Genomic DNA, 24323 nt, shown 5'->3' with positions numbered 1-24323 from the left:
GCAGATATTCCGGAAAACTAAAGAGAGGCATGGAACACACAAATCTGATCTGAACAGTTGCTATACACCGTGTGGACAGTCAATAATTTAGATCAGATTCCAATCAGATGCACAAATAAGCGGATTTGCACTGACAGTGTGAACATAGCCTTATAGATGTGCTTGTACTCAAGTCCTTATAAAAAAAAAAAAAAAAAAGAGTGTCACGTTTCATCCGGATTGCAGGTCCACTTTGTTCAGCCTTCCTAGGGACGGGGGACTTAGGGATCAATGGTTAAAATTTATTTTTTCATAATTATTACCCAAATCTCGCTCTCTGTGCTGCACATTTCACATTTCAAAGCTTCCACATTCTTCGCGAGTTTAATGCAGGATTCGCACAATGGCTTGTCCTGAAAGATGGATTTAAAAACAGAAGCTGTTTACGGGCCACAACCTGTAAGTATGATTTATTTTTCGTCTATGTGTTTTCCTGTAATAGTTTGTATTGTTAATTGTACGTTGTAGCAAGGAAGTAAACAAATGACAACGCAGTTTGGCTCTGCAAACCAGTTTGTTAAATGCTCATTCATACTTAACGTTATCCGACTAACACCTAATGTTACAAACTTTTTTTAAATCTCAACAACGAACTTGGAATTAATGTAAATTATTCTTTTATTAGAGTTTTTATGTATTGTTTATCTACAGGCATGCTAAACATGGTTCTGTGTTTGATTTGGCTAACTTACTGGTAAAGCCAGTGTTTAGTGTTCGTTTTGGGTTGATAGTTCTTGCAACAGATATTTGGCTATAACCGTTCTAAAAATACAATAGTAACAGTGCCATTCAGTAGCGATCACTATAGATCTGCAGTCTTTACTCAAAAAATCTCTTTGAGGACTGAACAGGTTCTGCTCGATCATCTTCACTAAAATTGTCTGGGTCAGATTCGGGCTCAAATTGGTATGGTTTTATTGACGCCATTGTTTCTAATACTACCAAAGCACAGTCTACCGGTAAGGGGCGTGACGTTTCCGACAAACGTGCACTAGGCGAATTACAACACACTGGGCCAGCTAACCAATCTGAGCCCATTGCGTATTTTTTGAGGGACCGGCTTCATAGAACCCGGAAACCATCAGACCGTTTTTACAAGGAGGGACAGAGCAGTGTAGAATAAAGGTAAAATATATGAAAAATAATGCAATTTTTTAAAAACGAAGCATGAACACATGTTACAGTGAACCCTACAAACTAGGGGTGTAACGATTCGTTTTAACAACGATTCGATTCGTATCACGATTTGAGGTTGTCGATACGATTCAAGGACGATTTTGGTTCATTTAGAACGATACGATCCGAAACGATTCAGTGACTTGAAATCGATTCAGTAACTTTTTAGCCAAAAATTGTGTGACTGAAATAAATATCTGGATACTGGTCAGTGCAGGTGAAGTTTCCTAGATTCCTGTTGTTTCTTGTAAGGGAATCAGGTATCCATATCCATATATTATGGATATAAACAAACAAGTAAACAACAATTAATGGCAAATGCTTTCAAATTTTATTTGAATAAAGTGCAACCAACAGTTTAGGTTGAATTAACAGGAAGTTAACCTTTTCTGCTCTCATTTTCAATATTCAATACATTTTCAATAAAAGCACAGTAAGTGCAACCAAAATTTCAACAGTAGGTTAACCTGCTACTTCTGCTTTTGTTATCCAACATATTAATATTACAATATTAATATCAAAAATAAAGTGCAACTAACTTCTCTTCAGGTTTAATTAATAGTAGGTGTACCTGTTACTTTTGCTGTTGTTTTTCAACATTAAAATAATACAAATACAATATTAATATCAAAAATAAAGTGCAACCAACATTTCTTCAGTTTGAATAAACTGGCTGAACCTGCTACTACTCTCAGTTTAATAAACAAACAATATTTAACAAAAGATAAAATGTAACCAACTACTCTTCAATGACTCTACATATTTCTTTTTCAAAAATATCAACATGATCTGACCGCAGAACACTTCTCTGTGCGTTCACTATGTTGGCAGCAGTCCTAAAAACTCGCTCTGCTGGCACACTGGTCCCAGGAATGCACAGGTAACATTTAGCAAGGGTTGAAAGTACAGGTAACACGTTACTAACTTAGCTCTTTCTCTTGGTGGCTTGATAATTTCTCGCTCGTTGGCTTCTCCTCTGCCATCCGCTATGTTTTGTTTTCTTAGCGCTGGTGCGTGCGTTGCGATGATGTCACAGATAGGCAGACTGAATCGAGTAACGTTTAACGCCTTTATCATTAAAAGTGCTAAGAAAAAACATCCATTTAAAGTCTGACGTGCTTAAATCCAATGCGTTATTTCCTATGATCGATACAATCGATTGATTACCTTTTAAAACGATGTTAGATCGATATATGTCGTCCGGAAGGCCAACTTGCCGAGCACAGATCGATGTAGTTAGATCGTAGGAAAATAAATCGATACATCGATGTAGTAGATGAATCGTTACACCCCTACTACAAACACAATCAAGCCTTCAAAAGAATTTGTTTTACCACCCCTTTAAAAAACCTTGCTACGTGTACAGTGTTAGACAAACTAGGATTAGTCACAGCACGTACATAAAGTTGCCCTATTGTTGGTTTGATTGCTTCTATTGTTCTACTCATTTGTAAGTCGCTTCGGATAAAAACGTCTGCTAAATACTTAAATGTTATTAATGAAAAAAATGACATTCTGAGATCAGCATCACACTTTTATTTTAAGAGAACAAGCTTAAGCAACTTGTGTAAGCAACCCAGGTAAGTTTACTCAGAGTAAACAGATAATCTTTCGGTTCCAAAAATGAATAATTTCCATAGAGCATGTGACACTATCAAGAACGCGGCTGTTCCATTTGCAGAATCACCGGACTTGTGTCCTCCCTACACCCTCGGGAGTTCGTTCTCCTGAGTCGAACTTGGCAAGTATGAAATACCAAGGTATTGGTATTGAGAAACGGCCTATTGTCTCCCTTATTTAACACACATGATTCAGATCCGCTCGTTGGGTGAGAGCTCTAGGAACTGGGGTGACTTCCAATCAGAAGTGAGCATCCCTATGCCCTACTCAGTCTGAAGACTTTGAAGTGGGGACACTGGAGTTAGCAGGGCACTTGTGGTTTATAACGTAGCCATTTGGAAAGCACTTGAAGAAGTGAGCAATGAAAGACAGCGGCTACGTACGAATTTTACCATGACAATGCAGCATGGTGTCCATCAGCCTCTCTTCTGGACACTGCAGGCAGTCACATTTTCCTCACGTATCAACTATTAAACATTTCTTAGTTATGAAACTTATTTAAACTTCATATGAAATGTATGATAAAATGTGTGTAATATATCACAAAGAAAACAAAATTTCTATTTTTCTATATGTTAACTTGAACTCTCTCGCCATCCAGGTGTCATGAACTGGCTTTTTAAAAAATGTTATACTGTTGTCTGAGGTCAACTTATGACGTTTGCGTGGTTTTTACATTAAAAAACATCATAATGAATAAGTAATAGGCTATTTTCTGCATTGGTTTTGAGGCTCTCTGAAAAACGCTCGGTTTTGATGGGCGTGCCGCATTGAAGGTTTGGAAGTAAACGCCCACGGCTAGGATTGGATAAGATTTGCATATTTAATGAGCTTCAGCTACCCTCAGTACATGTGGGGATTGTTTTGAATGCGTCCGGGGAATCGCTCACAGGACTCGCGAAATGCCTTTATCAAACAAACACAATAATTCATCTCTCATCCATCCGCGATTGATTGGAATGTTATTTTTGTATTTTGGCCCGCCCGATCGGTGAATAACCATGCGCGCGTGCGCGCAAGAAAGGAATGTTATTTCATTATTTAAGATAGCCCGTCGGCAATCTTAAATTTATATGTTTTGGTAGCCCGTCTGAAAAACAAATAGCCCCGGGACTTTGGCCTTTGCGAGCACTGGTGTTACAAGTCCGAGTCTGATCACGAATGAACCAATAACATCTTCTCCAGCCTGTGACAGCGTGCTAAGGTATGTAATCAATAGATATCAAACGATCTGAAACAATGCAATACTAACACATATAAAAAAAACATGTTTTACTCACATAAGTGTGTTGCACCGTTCCTGTCGGATGCAATATAGAAGGCACAGCATTGTGTTTAAGGGTGCGTTCACACTTGTCATGTTTGGTTCGATTAAATGACGATATATGAACGCAACACGGACCAAAGACATGTAAACGAACCAAAAACAGGACGTGATGTCACAAGATGCGACGCTACAAGTCAGCTGATTTGACGACGCGGAAAGATCGGTGTATCCAAAATGAGTAGAGGGCAAACGTGGAGCAACGAGGAGGTAAAGCGCCTCATCAATATATGCAGATCTTCGTTTCTGCATACAACAGAGGAAATCCTGCTGCTGTTTGAATGTTTTGAACATTTTATGAGCTCTTCGTGAGTTCTCAGCTGGTAAAAATAAAACCATATGTACACGGATAAAATGATTTAATCCAGCACACGGCATTGTTTTGAATGTTCGGTAAGCAAGCTCCGTCGCAAAATATACGTCATAAAAGCCGACCAATCAGGTTGTGACCGTATCCCTATGCCTTTGGTTCGGTAACTTTAGGTTTGCTGTTAAAAATGCCAGTGTGAACACTAAGCGGACCAGGACTATATGTTTTGATTTTGATGAACCGAACTACAAGTGTGAACACACCCTTAATCTCAATATGTCTGCAAATCCAGCCTCGACCTGTATCTCGTTTATAATCGAGTCTACAGTGAAAAGAAGCGAACAAACGCACAATGTCTTATGCACGTGAGGCTTGAGGCGGTGCTTCTGCATCCTATTACGTCAGTGGTCAACATATTCTGAGATCTCACATTTTCTTTTCTTTGACTAACAAGGAAGTTTTCAGCTCTGAAACTTACAGGATATTCTTATATCATGATTAACTTTTATATATCAAAGGCTCAAGGGAAAGTTGATTTTTCAATTCATGAGACAATGAATGTTTTACCACCCTGGGTCACATGACCATAAACGATAAAATTACTTCCTTAAAGTTTCCACCTCATGTACCCTTTGCTAACGGACTTGTGGAGGGCCCTTTGTGAAGTTGTTCACTTCCATTTGGAACATGCCTACAAATGGCATAATAATAATAATAATTTGTTACATTTATATAGCGCTTTTCTCTGCACTCAAAGTGCCATATATGGAGGAGGGAATCTTTTCAACCGCCACCAGTGCAACATCCAACTAGATGCCATATTGTGCCAGAATGCCCAACACACACCAGCTTATTGGTGGAGAGGAAACGGACTGATGAAGCCAATCAGTATATGGGGACGATTAGAAGGCCATGATGGACAGAGGCCAATGGGCAAATTTCTCTGGGATGCCGGGGATACACCCCTACTCTTTTCGAGGGACATCCTGGGATTTAATGACCACAGAGAGTCAGGACCTTGGTTTAACGTCTCATCCAAAGGACAGTGTTTTTTGCCACTGAACTGAGTCTGTCAGATGAAAGAGACACTGCAGTAGCAACACACCACCGCATGTTGCTCAGAGTTGCGCAATGGTTGCAATAGTTGCGCAAATTGTTGTGGCTTTTTGGAGCTATTTAAATGGGAAAAAAAAGAGCAATCTCTTCCTCTTTACTACTACAAGCTGCAGCAGGATACAAAAATGGGTGAACACCTGAAGGCATGTTTAAAGATACATTACAACTTACCCAAATGAATCCTGCTCAGCTCAACCGGGGAAAATGTCAATAAAACAGCTTGTAGGCAATACAATGACACTTAAAGTACATTTACCTCAAGAAAGAAATGTACAGTGCCCATAAACTCATTAATTAGCTAGAAAACATAACTCTAGACTAGAGAAGAGCAAAATATGTGCACTCTATGACATATTCATTATATTTTTACCTAACCTGTTAGTGACGTCTTCATTATTTAATGTTTAAATTAGGGCTGTAAAAAGATTAATCGCGATTAATCGCATCCAAAATAAAAGTTTGTGTTTACATAATATATGTGTGTGTACTCTGTTAATTATTATTTATATATAAATACACACACATTCATGTATATATTTAAGAAATATTTGCATGTATATACTGTATATACATTTATATAATCTATAATATATATAAATATAAATGTTTTATATATAAAAATAAAAAAAAATTCTTAAATATATACATGCTTGTGTGTGTATTTATATATAAATAATAATTAACAGAGTACACACACATATTATGTAAACACAAACTTTTATTTTGGATGCGATTAATCGCGATTAATCTTTTGACAGCCCTAGTTTAAATAAATCTGTCATGAAAACAAATTATTACAGTTTATCGTCTTAAAGTTAATATTTCACCAACAAACTGGAGGAGAAACGATTATGTTATTAAAAAGTTGATATAAAAGTACTTTATGTGCAATTACATTTAAGCTATTCGAGTGTTGATTATTAATTAATTCATTAATTGAATAGTACTAATGTATTATTTATTTTCAGGTTCGGGTTTTGGCCAAACACATCATGACTTTTCGGTTTCGGCCCAGAATTTTTATTTCGGTGCATCCCTAATCATTTTATGGGGACAAAATCTTAGTTTTTATTTTAAACTTTACTATACTATGGGATCTGTGTGTAAAAAAACATCAAATTTAACACTGTCAGATGCTACCTTAAAACAGTGATTAATAACTTTAGCTTAATATTTTTTTAAATAACACATTTACCTGATATACATTTATTTGATAGTATTAATTCTAAGATTGGTCGAAATCATGAGATTTTTCGTTTATAATAATTATGTATTCTTTTGACAGCCCTAAGAATACTAAGAAATACAAATCAAATCTGTGATGATGAAAAAAATACAAAAATATATTCTGTACAAACATTTGTGTGTGTTTATCTCTCCTTACCAAGGACGTAAACACAGTCATGAAGAGTTTTTCTGTAATATTCTCCATAAAAATGATACAATATATAAAACTATAACATATTTATTGTGACGATATAGGCTACACATTTGAATTGATGTGAAAATATTTATCTTCAGATTTAAAGATCTAACAACAAATTTCCTGTAGCTCAAACAGAGGTCGATTAATCGATTACCAGGCAAAACAAAAAACTAAAGTAAAAAAGTGTAGGGGAGCGCGGGGCACAACCTAACGCAAGGTTTGTTGTAACACACATGGTTTAACACTTTCCACACATGTGAGGATGATGAAACTTAGTGTATTTACTAGTTGCCATATCAACATTATTTAGAGAAAAAATTGCTGCAAAATTTAAAAAAATCTTTGGACGATATCACTGAACATTTATTTAACCATAGCAATTTTTCATCTCAGTTTTTTTGTGTTTATTTAAAATAAAACAAATCAGATATTATTCTATCTATTCTAGATCTTATATCTGTTATTTAAGAGTTGATATAGTTCTTTAATGCTGATCTAACAGCAGAAGACACGTTGAACAGATGGGGTGCGTTGTAACACTGAGAACTATGCCATTATAGTCTATACTTGTATGAATTCTTTTGAGAAACCATGAGAAAAAGTGAATAATGACTGAGAGTCAATGTTCAGAAATGATTCATTATTATGATGTTTTGAACTATGCTGTATAGCTGTGTATTTAGCGATGTATGTTATCATACTCAAAAAATTTTAATGATTAAAAAATGCCATTATTTTATTTAAAATTTTTAATAATTGTATTTTATAGACAAAATGTTTTAGTTTGTCTTGGATATTTTTTTGGATTATATCAGGTAACATTTTACACTCTCATTTGGTCATTTTACATCGTGCCCCTCACATGTTACAATGTACCCCAAATACGGGGCATGTTGTCAAATTTCACTTCCATTCTTTCGGGGTAAATCAAGAAAAAAGTATACACTGTATTAATGAAACAAAACCACATAATTGTACTAGACTTGTTAAATTAATGTGGGAAAAAATAAATACTCTCTGAACCCCAAGTGGATTTACACAAACTGAGACAGTTAAAAAGGTTGTGCCCCGCTCTCTCCTACCTTGAATTCAATGTAAGCCGTTTTGGAAAGCTTCAATTTGTAATGTAAATGTAATGTAGAGCTAAGATTGAATTAAATAAGAGGTAATGATTTATTTTTTTTTACAAACAAAACATTGTCTTTATATAAGACAAGCTATACGTTTTCTAACATAAAATCCCATTTTATATTATAAAACATATAGCTTTATATTTTAGGAAGGGGGTCTTCGCAAGAACATTACCGTACTTCTGTCTGAAACCTCATAATGCTTCTGCCCATCATATTAGTATGGCAGGCTGTAATGGCCGGGGTTGGCAGTTCTCGAAACATTGTGCTCTTAGATTTCCCAAAACTGACAGGTCATGTCGACAAATGCCACATATTACTATTAATAAACGCACGAATGTGTTTACTGTCATAGCCGACCTCATTTAAAAAAAATAACAATAACAATAACAAACAAAAAACATATAACGTTAAGCTACTTCCTGCTTCACATACAGCCCTGCTGGGCAGCTACCTGATCTCATTTAAATATTGAAAAATAATTGGCGAAAAGTATTGAAAACTGATCATGAGTTGGTATTTACTCACAGGCAGATGAATGGCGGTGTTTATCTCAGTTTAGTTGTCCTCCTATTACAGGATTCACATATTTAGCCACGACGCGCACAGAAGACATTGCGTATCTTTCAGTCTCTCTGCGTAAACTGTTCCTCCAAGTGTCGGCGTCAGATATAGGCTACTGTACACAGGCCGCGCTTCCGAGCCTAGTGCTCTGCCTACTCACAAACAGCCAGAGGCGTGTCAAACGCGAACAAAATGCTGTCCGTGTAGGCAGGACGTAAGGGATTTGAGACACAGCCAACAAGTGTTTTTGACCATCGAGCTCTTCAAATTAAGAGTTCTGACAAAACATGAAATGCCTAATGTTTTACTCTAAACACACACACATAGCCTACATAAATAATTAACATGATTACAATAAAAAAAAGCCAAACCCACTGTTATTGTGAAATACAAGCATCTGTTCGTACTACAGAATGATAGATAAAGTACATCACAACAATTCCACCTCACTTAGTTGTATAGAGTAGGCCTTCAGTAGTTTCAAGCAATCAATTTAGCTTAAGATGGCAACAATACAGTTCTAATAATTGTGAATTAACACAATATTTTAATGTATTAATGTATCAATACAATAGATTAAGACATTGTTTTATTATGATGCAACTTTCCTTCCTGTTTTGGTAAAAAAAAAAAAGAGAAAAAAAATAGAACATGATTTCCAATAATATAATTTTTTTTGGTATAATAGTATCTTGTTGAATGTTTTTTTTTTTATTAATCTACATTAAGTGCCTGTCAAAGCAAGATTTAAAAAAAAAATCATGTTAACTTTAAAGATTATTATTAATAATGCTTAAAATATTGAAATCATTACAGATATGCTTATGATATTAAGCCAATTGATCATTTATTCTCTTTATGACCCTTTTTAAGTCACTATATTATTTTACTATAGGCTATATAAATGATTAATGTGTGTGTGTGTGGGCATGTTTTTGTGAAATATCAGGACACAAATGTGTATAATGACATGGGTATGACATAGGTATTACAGAAAGAGGGTGAAATATGAGGACGTTACCCATGTCCTCACTTTTCAAAATGCTTATGAAACATACAGAATGAGTTTTTTTTTTTCACAAAAAGTAAACTGCAGTTTCCTGTGATGGGTAGGTTTAGGGGTATAGGGGCAGTGTAAGGGGATAGAAAATACGGTTTGTACGGTATAAAAACCATTACGCCTATGGAATGTCCCCACATTTCACAAAAAAAACCCTGTATGTGTGTGTGTGTGTGTGTGTGTGTGTGTGTGTGTAAATGATCACAATCATATTTATTTATTCAAATCATATTTATGTAACTTTCACGTATAATGTTTGATGTATTTTTTTCTTCTACATGTTTCCTTTAAAACACAAGGCTTGTTGTTTATCTAATCATAGACTATAAAAAAAATATTTAGCTTTATCTAGTCTACATTAGATTTGCTTTAATAAAAAGGATGCTGAAAAACACCCACTAGAGGGAGCAATTAGACAAACAACTATTCGAAGATCGAGGGATGATTACACACTTCGCGAAAAATAAACATGAATAACTGTTATTTTTGACTACTAAAATATCCCTACTACCTTACAGATATTTCACACACATTCCCTGAAAAATTATAGGCCTACTTGTTTTTATAAGTTTTAAAAACACAGAATTCATGCTTGAGGTTGCTTTTTGAGTTAACAACGGGTCTTAATTTAACCTAGGACCTACTCATAATTCGAAGGGAACCTGCTATGTTAAAATGCAAACTATCTTCCGGTTACCAACAAACTGGACCGTTGTTTTAGTCATCCTTTTCCTTGAAAGCACAGTGCTTCTCCTTGCCGCTACTTCCTCATATTTTTCTAAGTATTTAGCCTATTCTATAGGTCATGTATGCAATACTGTTGTTCCCCTATTGTGCCTGCAGGTGGCACTGCCACTTGTAATTATGAGTTGTATTCTTTACAATAAAGTCAGAAGTAAAGTATTACTGAATGTTGGCTGTGTTATTTAAACGTGGTTTTACCCCAAGTGTTTTATACATGTTATGAAAGTAAGAGAACATAACACTATAGGCCGTCTTGGAAGACCTCACATTTTTCAATCGAGACAATGTAATGGTATTTCCTGCATTATGTTGCAAAACTACCCATACTAAAATCACCAGTTAGCAGTGTATGACCTCTTTTTTGATAAGAGAAAACAACAAGTCAGAGTGTAGCTACACATTTATATTTTATTCAATTATAAATTGAAAATAGAAGGTGCTAGTCGGTGTCTAAATTTGCCCTGTTTACCTATATGCTAAATCATTGATTGTTTTTGTTAATAATAATTATTTACAGTTCCATTGATTTTTGGGGGTGGCTCGACTTACCCCATTCCCATTGTGGTGGATGATCTCAAATGGCAGATGCAACAACTAGACTAGAAATGATTGCAAAACATCTGTAAATCATATTCATATACACTCATCTCCATGTCGCAACTGTCCTGGATGATTAGCTAAGAGCTAAATAAACCAAAATGGACATAAAAGGAGGCTAACAATATCAAACCCCTGAATATTAAAGGGATAGTTCACCCAAAAATTTAACTTCTGTCATTAATTACTCACCCTCATGTCGCCTCATAGACTTTCATTCATCTTCAGAACAGAAATGAAGGTCTTTTTAATGAAATCTGAGAGATTTCTCTCCCTCCATTGACAGTCTACACAACTAGCTACCAATTTCAAGCCTCAGAAAGATAGTAAAGACATCATTAAAATGATCCATGTCTCCAGTGGTTTAACTTCAACTTTATGAAGTGACACAAATGCTTTGTTTGCGCAAAAAAAAAACTATTTACCACTTTATTTACAAAATCTCCAACACGTGTTCACAAGAGCACTAGAATGCATGTGTGTTGTGTTGACGCGAAAGCGGACGTTGATGCGTGAATGCATGTCGGAGATTCATATTTTGTAATTAAAGTAGTGAATTATGTTTTTTTGCGCAAAACAAAGCACTCACGTCCCTTCATAAAATTGAGGTTAAACCTCTGGAGTCACATGGATTACTTTAATGATGTCTTTACTACCTTTTCTAGGGCTTGAAAGTGGCCCTAGAAAGTGTCGTTGCGTAGCTGTCAATGGAGGGACAGAAAGCTCTCAGATTTAATAAAAAAAGATCTCCATTTGTGTTCTGAAGATGAACGTAAGTCTTATGGGTTTGGAATGATGACACGAGGGTGAGTAATTAATCACAGAATTTTCCTTTTTGAGTGAATTATCCATTTAAAGGAACACTCCACTTTTTTTGAAAATAGACTCATTTTCCAGCTCCCCTAGAGTTAAACAGTTGAGCTTTACCGTTTTCGAAACCATTCAGCCGATCTCTGGATCTGGTGATAGCATTTTTAGCATAGCTTAGCATAGATTATTGAATCTGATTAGACCGTTAGCATCTCGCTCAAAAAAGACCAAAGACTTTTGATAATTTTCCTATTTAAAGGCCCACTGAAGTGCCTTGAAACACACATTATTTAATGTGGCATCAAGGCAAAAGCCGAAGAAGAAGCGGCTTGTTAACAAGGGGGTAATCCAGCCCCCCGGAAAGAGTATCTTCCATAGGGGCGGCCATTGCTAACCAAGCCATCACCTGCTGTTAGCATCCCATTGACTCCCATTCATTTTGACGTCACTTTGACAGCGAATATCTTTACATCTGAGGCGTTTAAAGACTCCATTTGTCCATTGTTTATTTCTAAACAAACACGACAATATATAAAATGCTCCATTACCTTATATCTTACACTATCGCCCCGTAGAAGCCGCTTTTGTAAAACATAGGCTAACGATTGATTGCGTCATAACCACGCGACTCCGTCGTGCTGTACCGTATAGACCCGAGGAGAAGCTCGCAGGCAATCTTTTACTGCCTATGAGGCAATCGGGGGGACATGGAGGCATAAACGCCGATAGAGATGTCGCAAAACCTGCTTCATTCATCAAAAGTTGCTCCTGCTCACTCTCTCTGTCTCTACAAGATTCAGTGATTCAGAATTCACTTTGCACAACTACTAGAAGGCTTACAACTGTCAGACAGGTTGCTCACGTCACATCTACGTCGTCATTTTGGCGTATACATTCCACGAGATTGCACACTCGTACTATTGATACGCATTGTCATGAGATCGTGTTGATCTAGCAATATATATATATATATATATATATATATATATATATATATATATATATATATATATATATATATATATATATATATATATATATATATATATATATATATATATATTTATATATATATATATATATCAGATGTAAGGATGAAACTATCATCCCATTTCTGGACACACACACTCCTATCGCAGATTTTTTAAAATATATTTATTGACCTGAGGGAGGTGTTCTGGCAGACCAATCACAGCACTTGCGGTCCACGTAGAATTGATGCGTTGTTACATTTTTGGAGAGGTGCGTGTCAGGGCACGTCATAGGGTACTCGTGCATCACACAGCATACAGCGTAGCTACCGCGTACACTCGACACAGAAGTATAAATTGGCCTTTAGATTTATCGGTCAGCTTGTGCTGAGGAGGCGGGAACATGTATATGTTCTCGCAACTAAAGCTTGTCGTGTACTGAAAATTTATGAAAATCATCCAATATCCATTTTAATGCTTTAGAATTTATATATATATCGGTCGATAATCGCTTTGGGATGATTGATCGGCGGTCTCCAAAAAGGCCGATCTCATGAACCGTTCGCATGCTGACGACACAAAAAAAACCGTGCCTGCCGTGAGAGCTAGCTTTTTTAGAGTAACTTACCCAACACTGGATATAGCACATCAAATGAACATGTTGAACGAGCCAATAATAAAAAAACAACAACACACATGTAGGCTTGTGTGCAATCAATCAAACATGCTTGGCAATGTAATAAAATTTACTCTTTACTGTATTCACAACTTTTTTATTACTGGGTGAGTAAATATCTACAAAAACATTAAAATGTCAGAGCCATCACAATGGGTCATGGAACATACAAATGCTCTGTTAAAATGATCTTACACACAATATTAATAATGCTAACTAGGATAGGTTTTACACATGCTGTATGTAGGTTTGACTCTCATATTTAACAAATCATAAGCCCTGAAAAGAGAGTCCCCTAAAATGAAACACATAGCTAGAGCTAGATTTTTATCCGCCACGTTCAGAAAGTCCTGAGCGTACCATCTAGAACTATACGTCTTCGGTTCGTTCTCAAGGTCTCTGGGCTTACACACCTGTAAAACACACACAACAATGGTGGATTAGCAGTACAAAAATGCTCCTGAATCACTTGGTCGAGTGCTGTCTTGACATTGGCTCAAGATGTTTAGCAGATACAGAAACAAACATTTGAAAACTCATTTACCGTATGGGGGTCTGTCAAAACAAGACAAGAAGTGTTGGAGACAAACAGGAGAATCTTCAAATCAAATTTTAATTGAACTGAATAATAAGTTATGCTCCACAGGTTTGGAACAACATGACAGAATTTTCATTAAAAAAAACTGTAAGTGACTTATCACACCCATGGTTAAACATGCACCTCTATATATAAACTTGTGAAGCATGTTAAAAAGAATGCTGGACTGATAATCTAGCCGTGAAATAAGGCGTGATCATGACCCCTAGTCTCTTGCAACAGAGGGAGGTTCAGTTTATAACCGGATTTCCTGTTTCCTGTTGCCGTTTTATTTGAGAGATCTCATTTCGGCACTAACTTCCCTTGCTGCTGTCTAGGCTAGGGTTGCCAGGGAATCATCCCGTAGCTATTTACAGGCAACATGATGCATATCAAATCAATACGAGACGCGATTTGTCCCGCATTTTACATAGATCCACACATAGTTCAATAAACACATAATGAGAATACTAATAGCAAATATAAAGAAATACATTTCATAATAAGTATAAGAGAAGCTCATTTGTGCCGCGCGTGATTGTGTTTTAGCGGCTTTGTTTCCATAGTAACATGCGGTGCTGTTAACTTATGAGCTCGTAGGCCTGTCACGATAACTACTTTTTGTTTCACGATATATCGTCCCAGAAATAATTGCGATAAACGATATTATTGTCATTTTAAGACTATTTTATGCCACTGAATATATAATCCTAATATAACAGCATAATAATCAAGTAGACCTACACACTTTCAAATGACAAAGAACATGGAAATTAATGGTAAAAAAATCCTAAATATCCTAAATAATCCCCAATCCGAAATATTTTATTTTTATTTTTATAAATAGTAAATAAACATTTTCCCTTGTGAAACTGCTTTAACACTCGTCATTCTGCGTTGACATTTATATGTGCACCTGAACAGGGGATTGGGCATTTGGGCTTATTCTTGTAAACTGTCAGTAGTTGTCAGGAAAACACTATAACGCCTCAAATGGCGCCTTTTTTTCACCTGTCGATAACCGCTCTGTGTATGAAGGAACTGCCCGAGAACCACTTTTGCCTCCGTCACAGAAAACATACAAGATGACAGCACAATCGAGTAAAATGTTGGTGACATTCATTATCATGTAAACATAATGGGCAATATATTGCATCACAAAAAATTATTGAGCTCATGTACAGTGTTGCAACAGTTACTTTGAAAAAGTAATCTGATTACTGATTACTCCTTTAAAAAGTAACTTAAACACTTTACAGATTACTTGATTTTAAAAGTAACTAAGTTAGATTACAAGTTACTTTATTAGTTTTATTAGTTACATTCAGCAGTTGCCGACAATACCCCTGCCGCCTCAACATAAAAATTACAACCATTTTTGCCAACACTCACTTTATTGGAAGTGCATTTTTAACAGTAACGTTCATAAATGTATCTTCTGACATTTTAAATTGAAATGTAAAAAATATTTCCTGAAAAAAAAACATGTTTTAATAAAAAAAAGGACTTGACTTACGTAACATAAATACTCTCCCCGAGACGTAAGAAGAAAGCAAAAATATATATTTTTACTAAGGAAAATGACAAAAATAGTAACTCACAGTGACTTGGATAAATTACTTTAATCTGATTACTGGTTTGGAAATCATAACAAGTTAAATTACTCGTTACTGGAAAAAAGTAGTCCGATTAGAAAAACGCGTTACTGGCATCACTGGTCATGTACATATATTGTGCGATTATATTGATTATTGCGACAGGCCTACGAGCTTGCGTCCACCATTTGAACCATTTTACTTTTTAGAATTAGGTTAATTAATAGATTATAGCCTAATTAATATTAATCAAAAATAACCCTGTCTTTTAAAGTTTACATTTTTTTTAGATAAAAATGGGACAAATAATTACATAATAATGTAGTCATCATTTAAGTAAATTAATAAAAAATTAAAAAATTATTACAAAAAAGTGATTACTGGTTCGGAATGACTGCTCAAAGGGATAGTTTACCCAAAAATGAACATTCTGTCATCATTTACTCACCCTCAAGTTGTTCCAAACCTGTTTTTTTGTTATGTTAATAATAATAATAATAATTTGTTACATTTATATAGCGCTTTTCTAGGCACTCATATAGAAGAGGGGAATCTCCTCATCCCCCACCAATGTGCAGCATCCACCTGGATGATGCGACAGCAGCCATATTGCGCCAGAACGCCGACCACACACCGGCTGATTGGTGGAGAGGAGGCCAATCGTATATATGGGGATGATTAGGAGGTCATGATGGACAGCGGCCAATGGGAAAATTTTGTCAGGATGCCGGGGTTACACCCCTACTCTTTATCGAAGAACATCCTGGGATTTTTAATGACCACAGAGAGGCAGGACCTCGGTTTAACGTTTCATCCGAAGGACACATAGGAAGATTCTTTCCTACTATGGAAGTCAATGGTGCCCCCAGAGCAGCCTGGGTACAAACTTTCTTTAAAATATCTTATTTTGTGTTCAGCAGAATAAAGAAACTCATACAGGTTTGGAACATCACGAGGGTGAGAACATGATGAGAGGACAATTTTTATTTTTGGGTGTACTATCCCTTTAAAGTGGACCAAATAGGCTACTAAAAGTTATTTAGAAATAAATAAAATAATCAAATGTAAAATAATATAAAATGTGTTCTGTTGCAAGTTCACATGCTTGATCAACCCTAATCATGACATTTGATGTGCACATTTCTATGGCCCATGATCAAAACTTCATCTGATGCACATGTAACCCCTCCTGTTCGAACCGCCCGCTCCAAGCGGGAATCGAACCCGGGTCCGGGAATCTAACAAGAAAGCTAAAAGCTACTACCCCAGTGTCAGTCACTAGAGCATATTTTGAGATCAGAGGAGTGAGGTTTACTCGCACAGTGATTATTAGCTGGCCTCCGTTACACACACACCCCTAAACCTCACTGCCATCCGAGTCACGGCACGGACTCGAACACGGGTCTGCCGGCATGAGAGTCGGACGTTCTAACAAGGAGGCTAAAGGCTACAATCTCTAGCGTCAGTCATTTGAGATCAGAGGAGTGAGGTTTACTCGCATAGCGACTAGCTGGCCTCCGTTACACACACACAATCTTCTACATGCCTTGTCATCTAGAGACAATAGCAGTTATTGTGATAATACACACAAAGATGTACTTCAGTTCTAACTTACTTAAAAAACAAAGTACAGCTCAGCTGATTGAAAAGTTCAGCTGATCGCATTTAAAGCCACAATATGTAGTTTTTCGCCTCTAGAGTTTGCTTATTGCGACGCATGGTCAGTGCCCTGGTTAAAATGGCTTATTTCTCTGGATTTAAACATTCTTGGAAACATTTGGGAAAATGCAAGTCCACAAGTCAACAAAATAGATAACATTGTTCTAGTGTTTTTTTTGGATATTTTAATCCAAAAATCTTACATATTGTGCCTTTATATACATTTAAACCATAATACATTTTCATTTGTGTATCTGAAACCATTACATTCAGTTTGCACTTGAAAATATTATTTTAAAGACACAAGGGCCGTGTGCTATCAAAACATAAATGTGTGGAATGTTGTAGGAGTTTTAGGCGTATCTATTATGCTCAGTGGATCAAATCGGTGAATGGATACTATGACTACACTGTCAGAACAGAACAAAAAAAAAGTGCAAACATTTTATTCAGGGTTCTAGAGAAGCTTGGGGCAATATTCAATTCTACATATTTGCACCTTATTTAGACCAGAATGCATTGTAGCATGTTTGTTTATTTCCACTTTTGAGGTCAATGTTCATCCATGTAAAGCTACTGGATATGTATTTGCTTTTCAAGATGCTTTCTTGGACTGCATGCAAAACACTAATAACTCAATGCATCATGTTTTTTTATTTATTTATCTTACCTTTGGATTTGTTTTTGATGACAAATTGTTTGCTCTTTTTCCCCAGGATATTCGAAGCAGTGCATGTATACACCCCTGGGCCCAAAGCGGCAGCTGTCAAAACAGGCTGATTACCAGCCTTTTCCTGAAGGTTTGAGGAGGTCCAGATGTACACAGGAGGCGGGTTACCCTCCGCAGTACAATCCAGTACCATTTCACTATCTTCACTGATGTCCAGTATTTCTTCCTCTGGACTGCGGAAGTCAGGCGGGTCTGATACAAATAAAAAAATAAAAAAATAAGCAACAAACATTATTAACATTAAAACAACATTGAAATAAAATAAAATGTCTGAACTTATGGGTATTTATGCCTCTATTCACTTACATTGAACTGCAATGTTGAGAACTTCAGACTGGACTGTTGGAGGAGGTTGAGGACCTTCTGCTCCCAGTTCCAGCTCTGCTTCACACCTGTACTGAGCTCCATCGTCAAATCTGTTTGGGACAATCAGCAAGGTGGACGACACCTGGACTGGTGTTGCAGGGGATAACTCTGAGAACGAGTGGTTGTAAACCTCAGTTTGTCCTCTGTACCATCGTAAATTAAGGTACTGAACAGGTGCGACGTTCTGCACATCACACTGTAGCTGGTACTCTCTTCCGGCCACCACTGGACTGCTGTGGTTCACTAAACTTATGGACACACTGTCTGGCTTCTCTGCGTGAAGACAATTGGAAATGTAAACAGAGATATTTTATGAAGATATTCAAACAAGCATATTAGTTTAGACCAGTTTGGACCAGTTTAAATCTTCAAGTGGTCCTGTTTTAGATGCTGTTCTGTTTCTGGCACGAGGTGTTATTGTTGCAGGTTGACATGTCAAAAACCACTTAGTAACCAAAATTAAAGGAATAGTTCACCAAAATTAAAATTGTGTCATAATTTACTCACCCTCATTATCGACTGATATTTTCTCGTACAGAGCTCTCGAAATCTCAGTTCTGCTTATGTTGAATTAAAAATGCTGCCACACGACATTTCTGCGAAATGATATTGTCACGTTGCTTCTTGCACGTTTCGCGACGCTGTGAAATGTCCAGTGAGTGGTGCTAAAAGCATGTTCGGTTTTATCCGCAACAGATAAACGTGAATCTGGCGACGTTTAATTACGTTGCTTGTTGCGCGTCTCATGGTGGCAGTTCAGAAATTAAGGCCCATTCCCAATTCTATTTTATACCCCTTCGCCTTCCCCTACCCCTACACCTAACCGTTCCCCTTGCCCCTTGAAACAGAGTGCCAAGGCGTAGGGGTGAAAATATTCTCCTAAAAAATGGGACACCACTACTATACCATTACACGTCATCACACGTCATCATACCCCGTTTCTTTTAGTGTCCTGTAACATTTAACCAGTATGAACAGCAATGAAGTGCGTAGGCTATAACAGAAATAAGGCGCGAGCATGTTTAACAAATTACTCACTCTCAACAGAGTTTTGCGCTGTATTTGGTCTTAATAAAACGGCGCTCGTTTACAGTTCAAAAACATATGAGCTAGAGTTTCCTAAGACGATACAGAATGATACAGAACATACAAGACTATGAAGCCGCTTTTCCATTGGACCAAACTGTTCTCTTTGTTTATTAACCATTCCATTCCGTGCTGATCCGAGCCGGCCGGTATGGATATTGTTTCGTTATCTAATGTGATGCTGCGATAATGTTATACGTCAAGTCAGTAGCCGCCTTGGTAACGCAAGAGTTTAAAGACGATATGTGATGTAAATATCGACTGCGTTTTTTAACTATTATTAATGTGTTCAAATCACTCAAATAGTGCGTTTAGCAAGCTACGGAGAAACTGGCAGCCAGGCGACACGCAAGTGATCGATCCCGAGTGGCAACATACACACGTTCACGGTTGTCGGTGGAGAGAAACTCCTCATACCCCTTCGTTTGAAGTGTGGTCCTGAAAAATCTTTGTTTGAAGGGCTATCTGGCCCTTCCCCTTACCCCTACCACTCCAGCCAAAAGAGAATCGAGACACCCCCTACCCCTTCACGTGAACGCGCAAAACGAAGGGGTAGGGGAAAGGAAAGGGCTAAGGGGTAGAAATGGGATTGGGCCTAAATGTCTGGTGGGTGGAGTTCAAAGGTTGCTTTATAGATAGTCTTAAGGCCTGTTCACACCGGGACAATTTTCGTGCGCGTTTATCGCCGACGTTTAACGCCTCGTGACTAAACAAAGGGCGCCAATGTGAGTGTGAACAGTGTAACGCGGCGCGTTAAAAACTGGCCGACCAATGAGATCAGCACTTTTGTTCACTTGCCTGGAGCTGCTGAAGTGACAGTAAAACACGACTTGGTGGCGCTGAAGCACAAAACGGTCTTGCCGAGCACACATTGATACGACGAAGAAGTAGTAAGTAGACAAAGAAGAAGATGAGCTGATAATGCTGCCTGCCAGTTAGCAAAAAGTGTGTGAATGGTTTTGGCCGTAGACATAATATATCTGTGGTTTTGGCAAGCACGTAAATACTGTCTCTCTTCTTCTTTTGTGTGACAAGCGAGTGACAGAAGCGTAAAGTGCCGCAGCACCACCTTGTGTACCGGGAGCGCCATCTACTGAATGTGCACGTTCACTCGGTGCATCGCCAGTGAAAATCGCTTGTGTGTCAACACTCAAGACGCGCCGAAAAACGTCATGAAAACTGCTGCCGATAAGTGTGCGCGATATTCGTCCCGGTGTGTACAGGCCTTTAAAGGGGTAGTTTACCCAAAAATGAAAATTATCCCATAATTTACACCCTCAAGCCATCCTAGGTTTATATGACTTTCTTCTTTCAGCCAAACACAATCAGTTATATTAAAAAAAAATATCCTGGATCTTCCAAGCTTTATAATAGGAATGAATGGTACCTTTTTCTACGCCCAAAAAAGTGCATCCATCCATCATAAAAATAATACATACGGCTCCAGTGGCTTAATAAAGGCCTTCTGAAGCTAAGCAATGAGTTTTTGTAAGAAAAATATCCTTTTATATCCAGTGTTTTGTTTTGCTCTATCCTCTGCGCTTCCGCGTTCGTCAATATGGCACGTGCCGGGTCAGAGGTCACTCTTCCACCAGAACTAGACTCACGTTCGGCCGCAGAAGCCAGAGATTATAGTTAATAAAGTTTTGTTTCAAAAGGCCTTTATTAACCCACTGGAGTGGATTACTTTTATGATGGATGAATGGATGGATGGATGCACTTTTTTGGGCTTGACAAAAAAAAGGTACTATTCACTCCCATTATAAAGCTTGGAAGAGCCAGGCTATTTTGTAATTTAACTCTTATTGTACTCAGCTGAAAGAAGAAAGTCATATACACCTAGGATGGCTTGAGGATGAGTAAATAGTGGGATAATTTTAATTTTTGAATGAACTAACTTTTTAACAAATGTGAGATAAAAGCACATTTTCTAAAGCTGCCTTTTTTAGCTTGCTTCTACAAGTTTTATCGTGATTCGTTCCTAAGCGCTTCGCATCACAAGTTCAAAATTGTACCAGGTGAGCTACCGAGCAATTTTGCTTGGCTACATCAGAAAAGCCATGTATATGAGGCTTGTTTTAGTTAAAGGGGTGGTTCCGTGGTTTTTTTCTAGGCTTGGTTGTGTGTATGGGGCGCAGTATAACATGTCTTAATACTTCTTTTTTTTTTAAACGCCATATTTTTCTTATATTTTACCTTTATTCCACACCGCTGTCTCCACTGTCCTTCGAACGGCTCGTTTGCTTCCTGCTTCTGTGAAGCCCATCCCTCCGAAAAACGCAATGGTCTTAGATGGGTTAGATGGCCAAATGCAAGGGTTTATGATGTCACCAACCCGGGAAGAAGCTTGTTGTAGTCCAAACCGGCCGTTTTTGTAGGCAATAAACTGCCATAACTTTAAAAGACAATATCTCTGTTTGCATTGAACTTTCAGCGCTGTAACTTTGCAGATACTGTTTATGCTCAAGCAGCAACATTAACTAAAGTTAAAAAAGTGAAATCGCATGCAACCACCCCTTTAACATCACAAAATGAATTAGTTACAAATTAAAATGTCATCGGCATTTGCATTAGACCGAGATTACTAAATCGTCAGAAAGCGGACTAGCATCGTAAATGTTTATATGATTGTCAGTGCATGGGGCACTACATATAATGTTGGTTTTAATAATAAATAGGCAAGAATAAACCTTGTGTCCTCAATGATTGCTGTTTATTTCGACAACAAAGCAACAACCTTCCGTTTCTGAGTCTGCTTAGCTTTACAAAATTAAGTTCAGCTGGAAACGGCAGTAAATTGTACGTAAAATTACGTTTTTGGAGTTTTGCAATAATGTAGGTAGAAACACGTTTATCCAATGAGGCTGCATACACCTATCATGCTAGACTATGGTATAATTACATTTCAGACTACTTTTAAATGTCACTGTTTATGGTGCTTTTTTTTGGTGAGGGGGTTTGGTGATTTTAAATACTGTACTTACTGTATAGAACGAGGTTTAGTTTTTCCTCACACTGCCTAGGTGCAGTGAAAAAAACACCGTAGCAGATTGGCTCCTCAATCCAGTCAGTCAAACTGTCCACCCGCCACGTAACGCTGAGGTCACGCTGAGTGTGTGATGCGGCAATGACCGATTCCCATCCCAGCACACGTACTGAACGAGAGGCCACACAGCTGACCGACACGGCATCCCCAAATTTCACCACTACTCTGGAGGGAGAGATCTCTAGAGAGCAACTGTCACCTGACACTGAAGGAGATGTGCATCAGAATATCATCAAAATCACATTTATCAGAAGTAACATGCCATATATAGAGAACATTCACATATTTTCTTGGATTATCTATCAGAATGTACATCCATAACTCATTATCTTCCTACTAACACATTACATTCAGAAACCACAGTTTATAAAGTTTCATGTAAAATATGACTGGACCAAACTTTACACACGGCCAAAAACGGCACAGAAAAATTCAGATTAGGAGTTAAGTAACTGTTGCAAACTTGAACAGATTATACACTGCATTGTTTACTCTGAGTGTAACCTGAAATCCTATAAAACAACTAGCATTATTTGCACACTGCAACGTCTTACCTATCCCGATTATGGACAGACCAAGGAAGCATAAGAGATTGTTTTTCATTTTGATGAAAATAGTGGAAATCTGCTATATTCCGGACACAGAGGCGAGAGGAATTCCGACTCGGTCTTGCTTGGCAACTAAAAACAGTGAACTGTGAGAGCCAACAAAAGCCTTCCCTTGTACTGAAAGGCCTGAAGGGGGATTGAAGTAGTGGGCCTCATTAGAATCAGCTCTCCCTCTGCTCGCACTTTAATATTTCTCATTCCCCTTCCATGTTTCTTGTAAAGTGTCAGTCTTTATTTATCACATCTGAGTTTAATGTACTGAAGGCTGAAATGAGATTCATTCTTAATGAAGCCTTAACAAATTAGAATGTCTGTGTGTTTTATAATTGAATTGACAACTATTTTGTCTTTCAACTAAAAGTTGCTGATTACACTAAATAGCTTGAGTCAATATTTATTGCCTCAGTGGATCACAACATACATCATCCACAGACTATATTCAATTTGAATAGATTACTCGCAGTGAATTGTCATCATCACAGAGACATCACTGTTTAGGCACTGTTTAATTTTTTATTCATTTATGTTGGTCAAAATCTACTGAGTTCCAACTAGCTGTCTTAAAATGCCTCACTGCAGGCAGGTTGCTATGCCAACACTCACTCAGAGGACGTTTTGGCAGACTGAAGTCACTGTGTTAAACGTTACACAAAAGAGACACAAAGAAGTCTTCATTTCAAAAAAAGTACAAGGTTTTGGATTTATGTGTTTCTCTAAAGTACTTATTACTTCCTTGGGTGTGAAATGACACCACGGTGACTTCGAAAGATTCATAACAATCACATGGCTGCTAGTAATTTGTTTATGTTCATAGTGTTCACATCAAACATTAAAGGGTTAGTTCACCCAAAAATGAAAATTCTGTCATTAATTACTCACCCTTATGTCGTTCGAGACCCGTAAGACCTCCGTTCATATTCGGAACACAAATGAAGATATTTTTGTTGAAAGCTGATGGCTGAGAAAGGCTTCATATAGGCCTCCATTGGCATTCAGTACACTTACACTCCCAAGACGGATAAAAGGCACTCAGAACATCGTTACAAAGTCCATCTCACCACAGTGACTCTACAATAATCTTACGATGCGACGA

At 37.3% G+C, this 24323-nt stretch overlaps 2 protein-coding genes across 2 annotated transcripts in view; both read right to left on the bottom strand.

Annotated features, from left to right (window-relative positions):
- The window catches only part of tyk2 (tyrosine kinase 2), a 37512-nt gene extending 28628 nt beyond the window's left edge, over nt 1-8884 (bottom strand). Inside the window, exon 1 of the mRNA XM_079840518.1 lies at nt 8670-8884. The gene's annotated coding sequence lies outside the window, so the exon portion shown is untranslated. The remainder of the gene's footprint in view (nt 1-8669) is intronic.
- A 4761-nt stretch (nt 8885-13645) lies between these two features.
- On the bottom strand, nt 13646-23443 carry LOC307127486 (vascular cell adhesion protein 1). Its single transcript, XM_079818735.1, has 5 exons — nt 23177-23443; nt 22561-22827; nt 18431-18763; nt 18065-18316; nt 13646-13976 (listed from the first exon to the last, which is right to left on the bottom strand). Exons 1-5 carry the CDS (start codon nt 23223-23225, stop codon nt 13969-13971), a joined length of 909 nt encoding a protein of 302 aa, XP_079674861.1. The 5' UTR covers nt 23226-23443; the 3' UTR covers nt 13646-13968.
- Between the last annotated feature and the right edge of the window lie 880 nt (nt 23444-24323).

This window comes from Gobio gobio, assembly GCF_949357685.1.
Source record: "Gobio gobio genome assembly, chromosome: 1".
Lineage (NCBI taxonomy): Eukaryota > Metazoa > Chordata > Actinopteri > Cypriniformes > Gobionidae > Gobio > Gobio gobio.
This window is presented reverse-complemented; position numbering and strand designations above follow the sequence as displayed.

Excerpts from the sequence above, each read along its gene's own strand:
- LOC307127486 (XM_079818735.1), bottom strand. The coding sequence starts at position 23,225 with ATGAAAAACAATCTCTTATGCTTCCTTGGTCTGTCCATAATCGGGATA. Across the intron at positions 22,828-23,176 it reads TCTGTCCATAATCGGGATAG|TGTCAGGTGACAGTTGCTCT; the intron begins GTAAGACGTTGC and ends CATCTCCTTCAG. Across the intron at positions 18,317-18,430 it reads TCTCAACATTGCAGTTCAAT|ACCCGCCTGACTTCCGCAGT; the intron begins GTAAGTGAATAG and ends TATTTGTATCAG.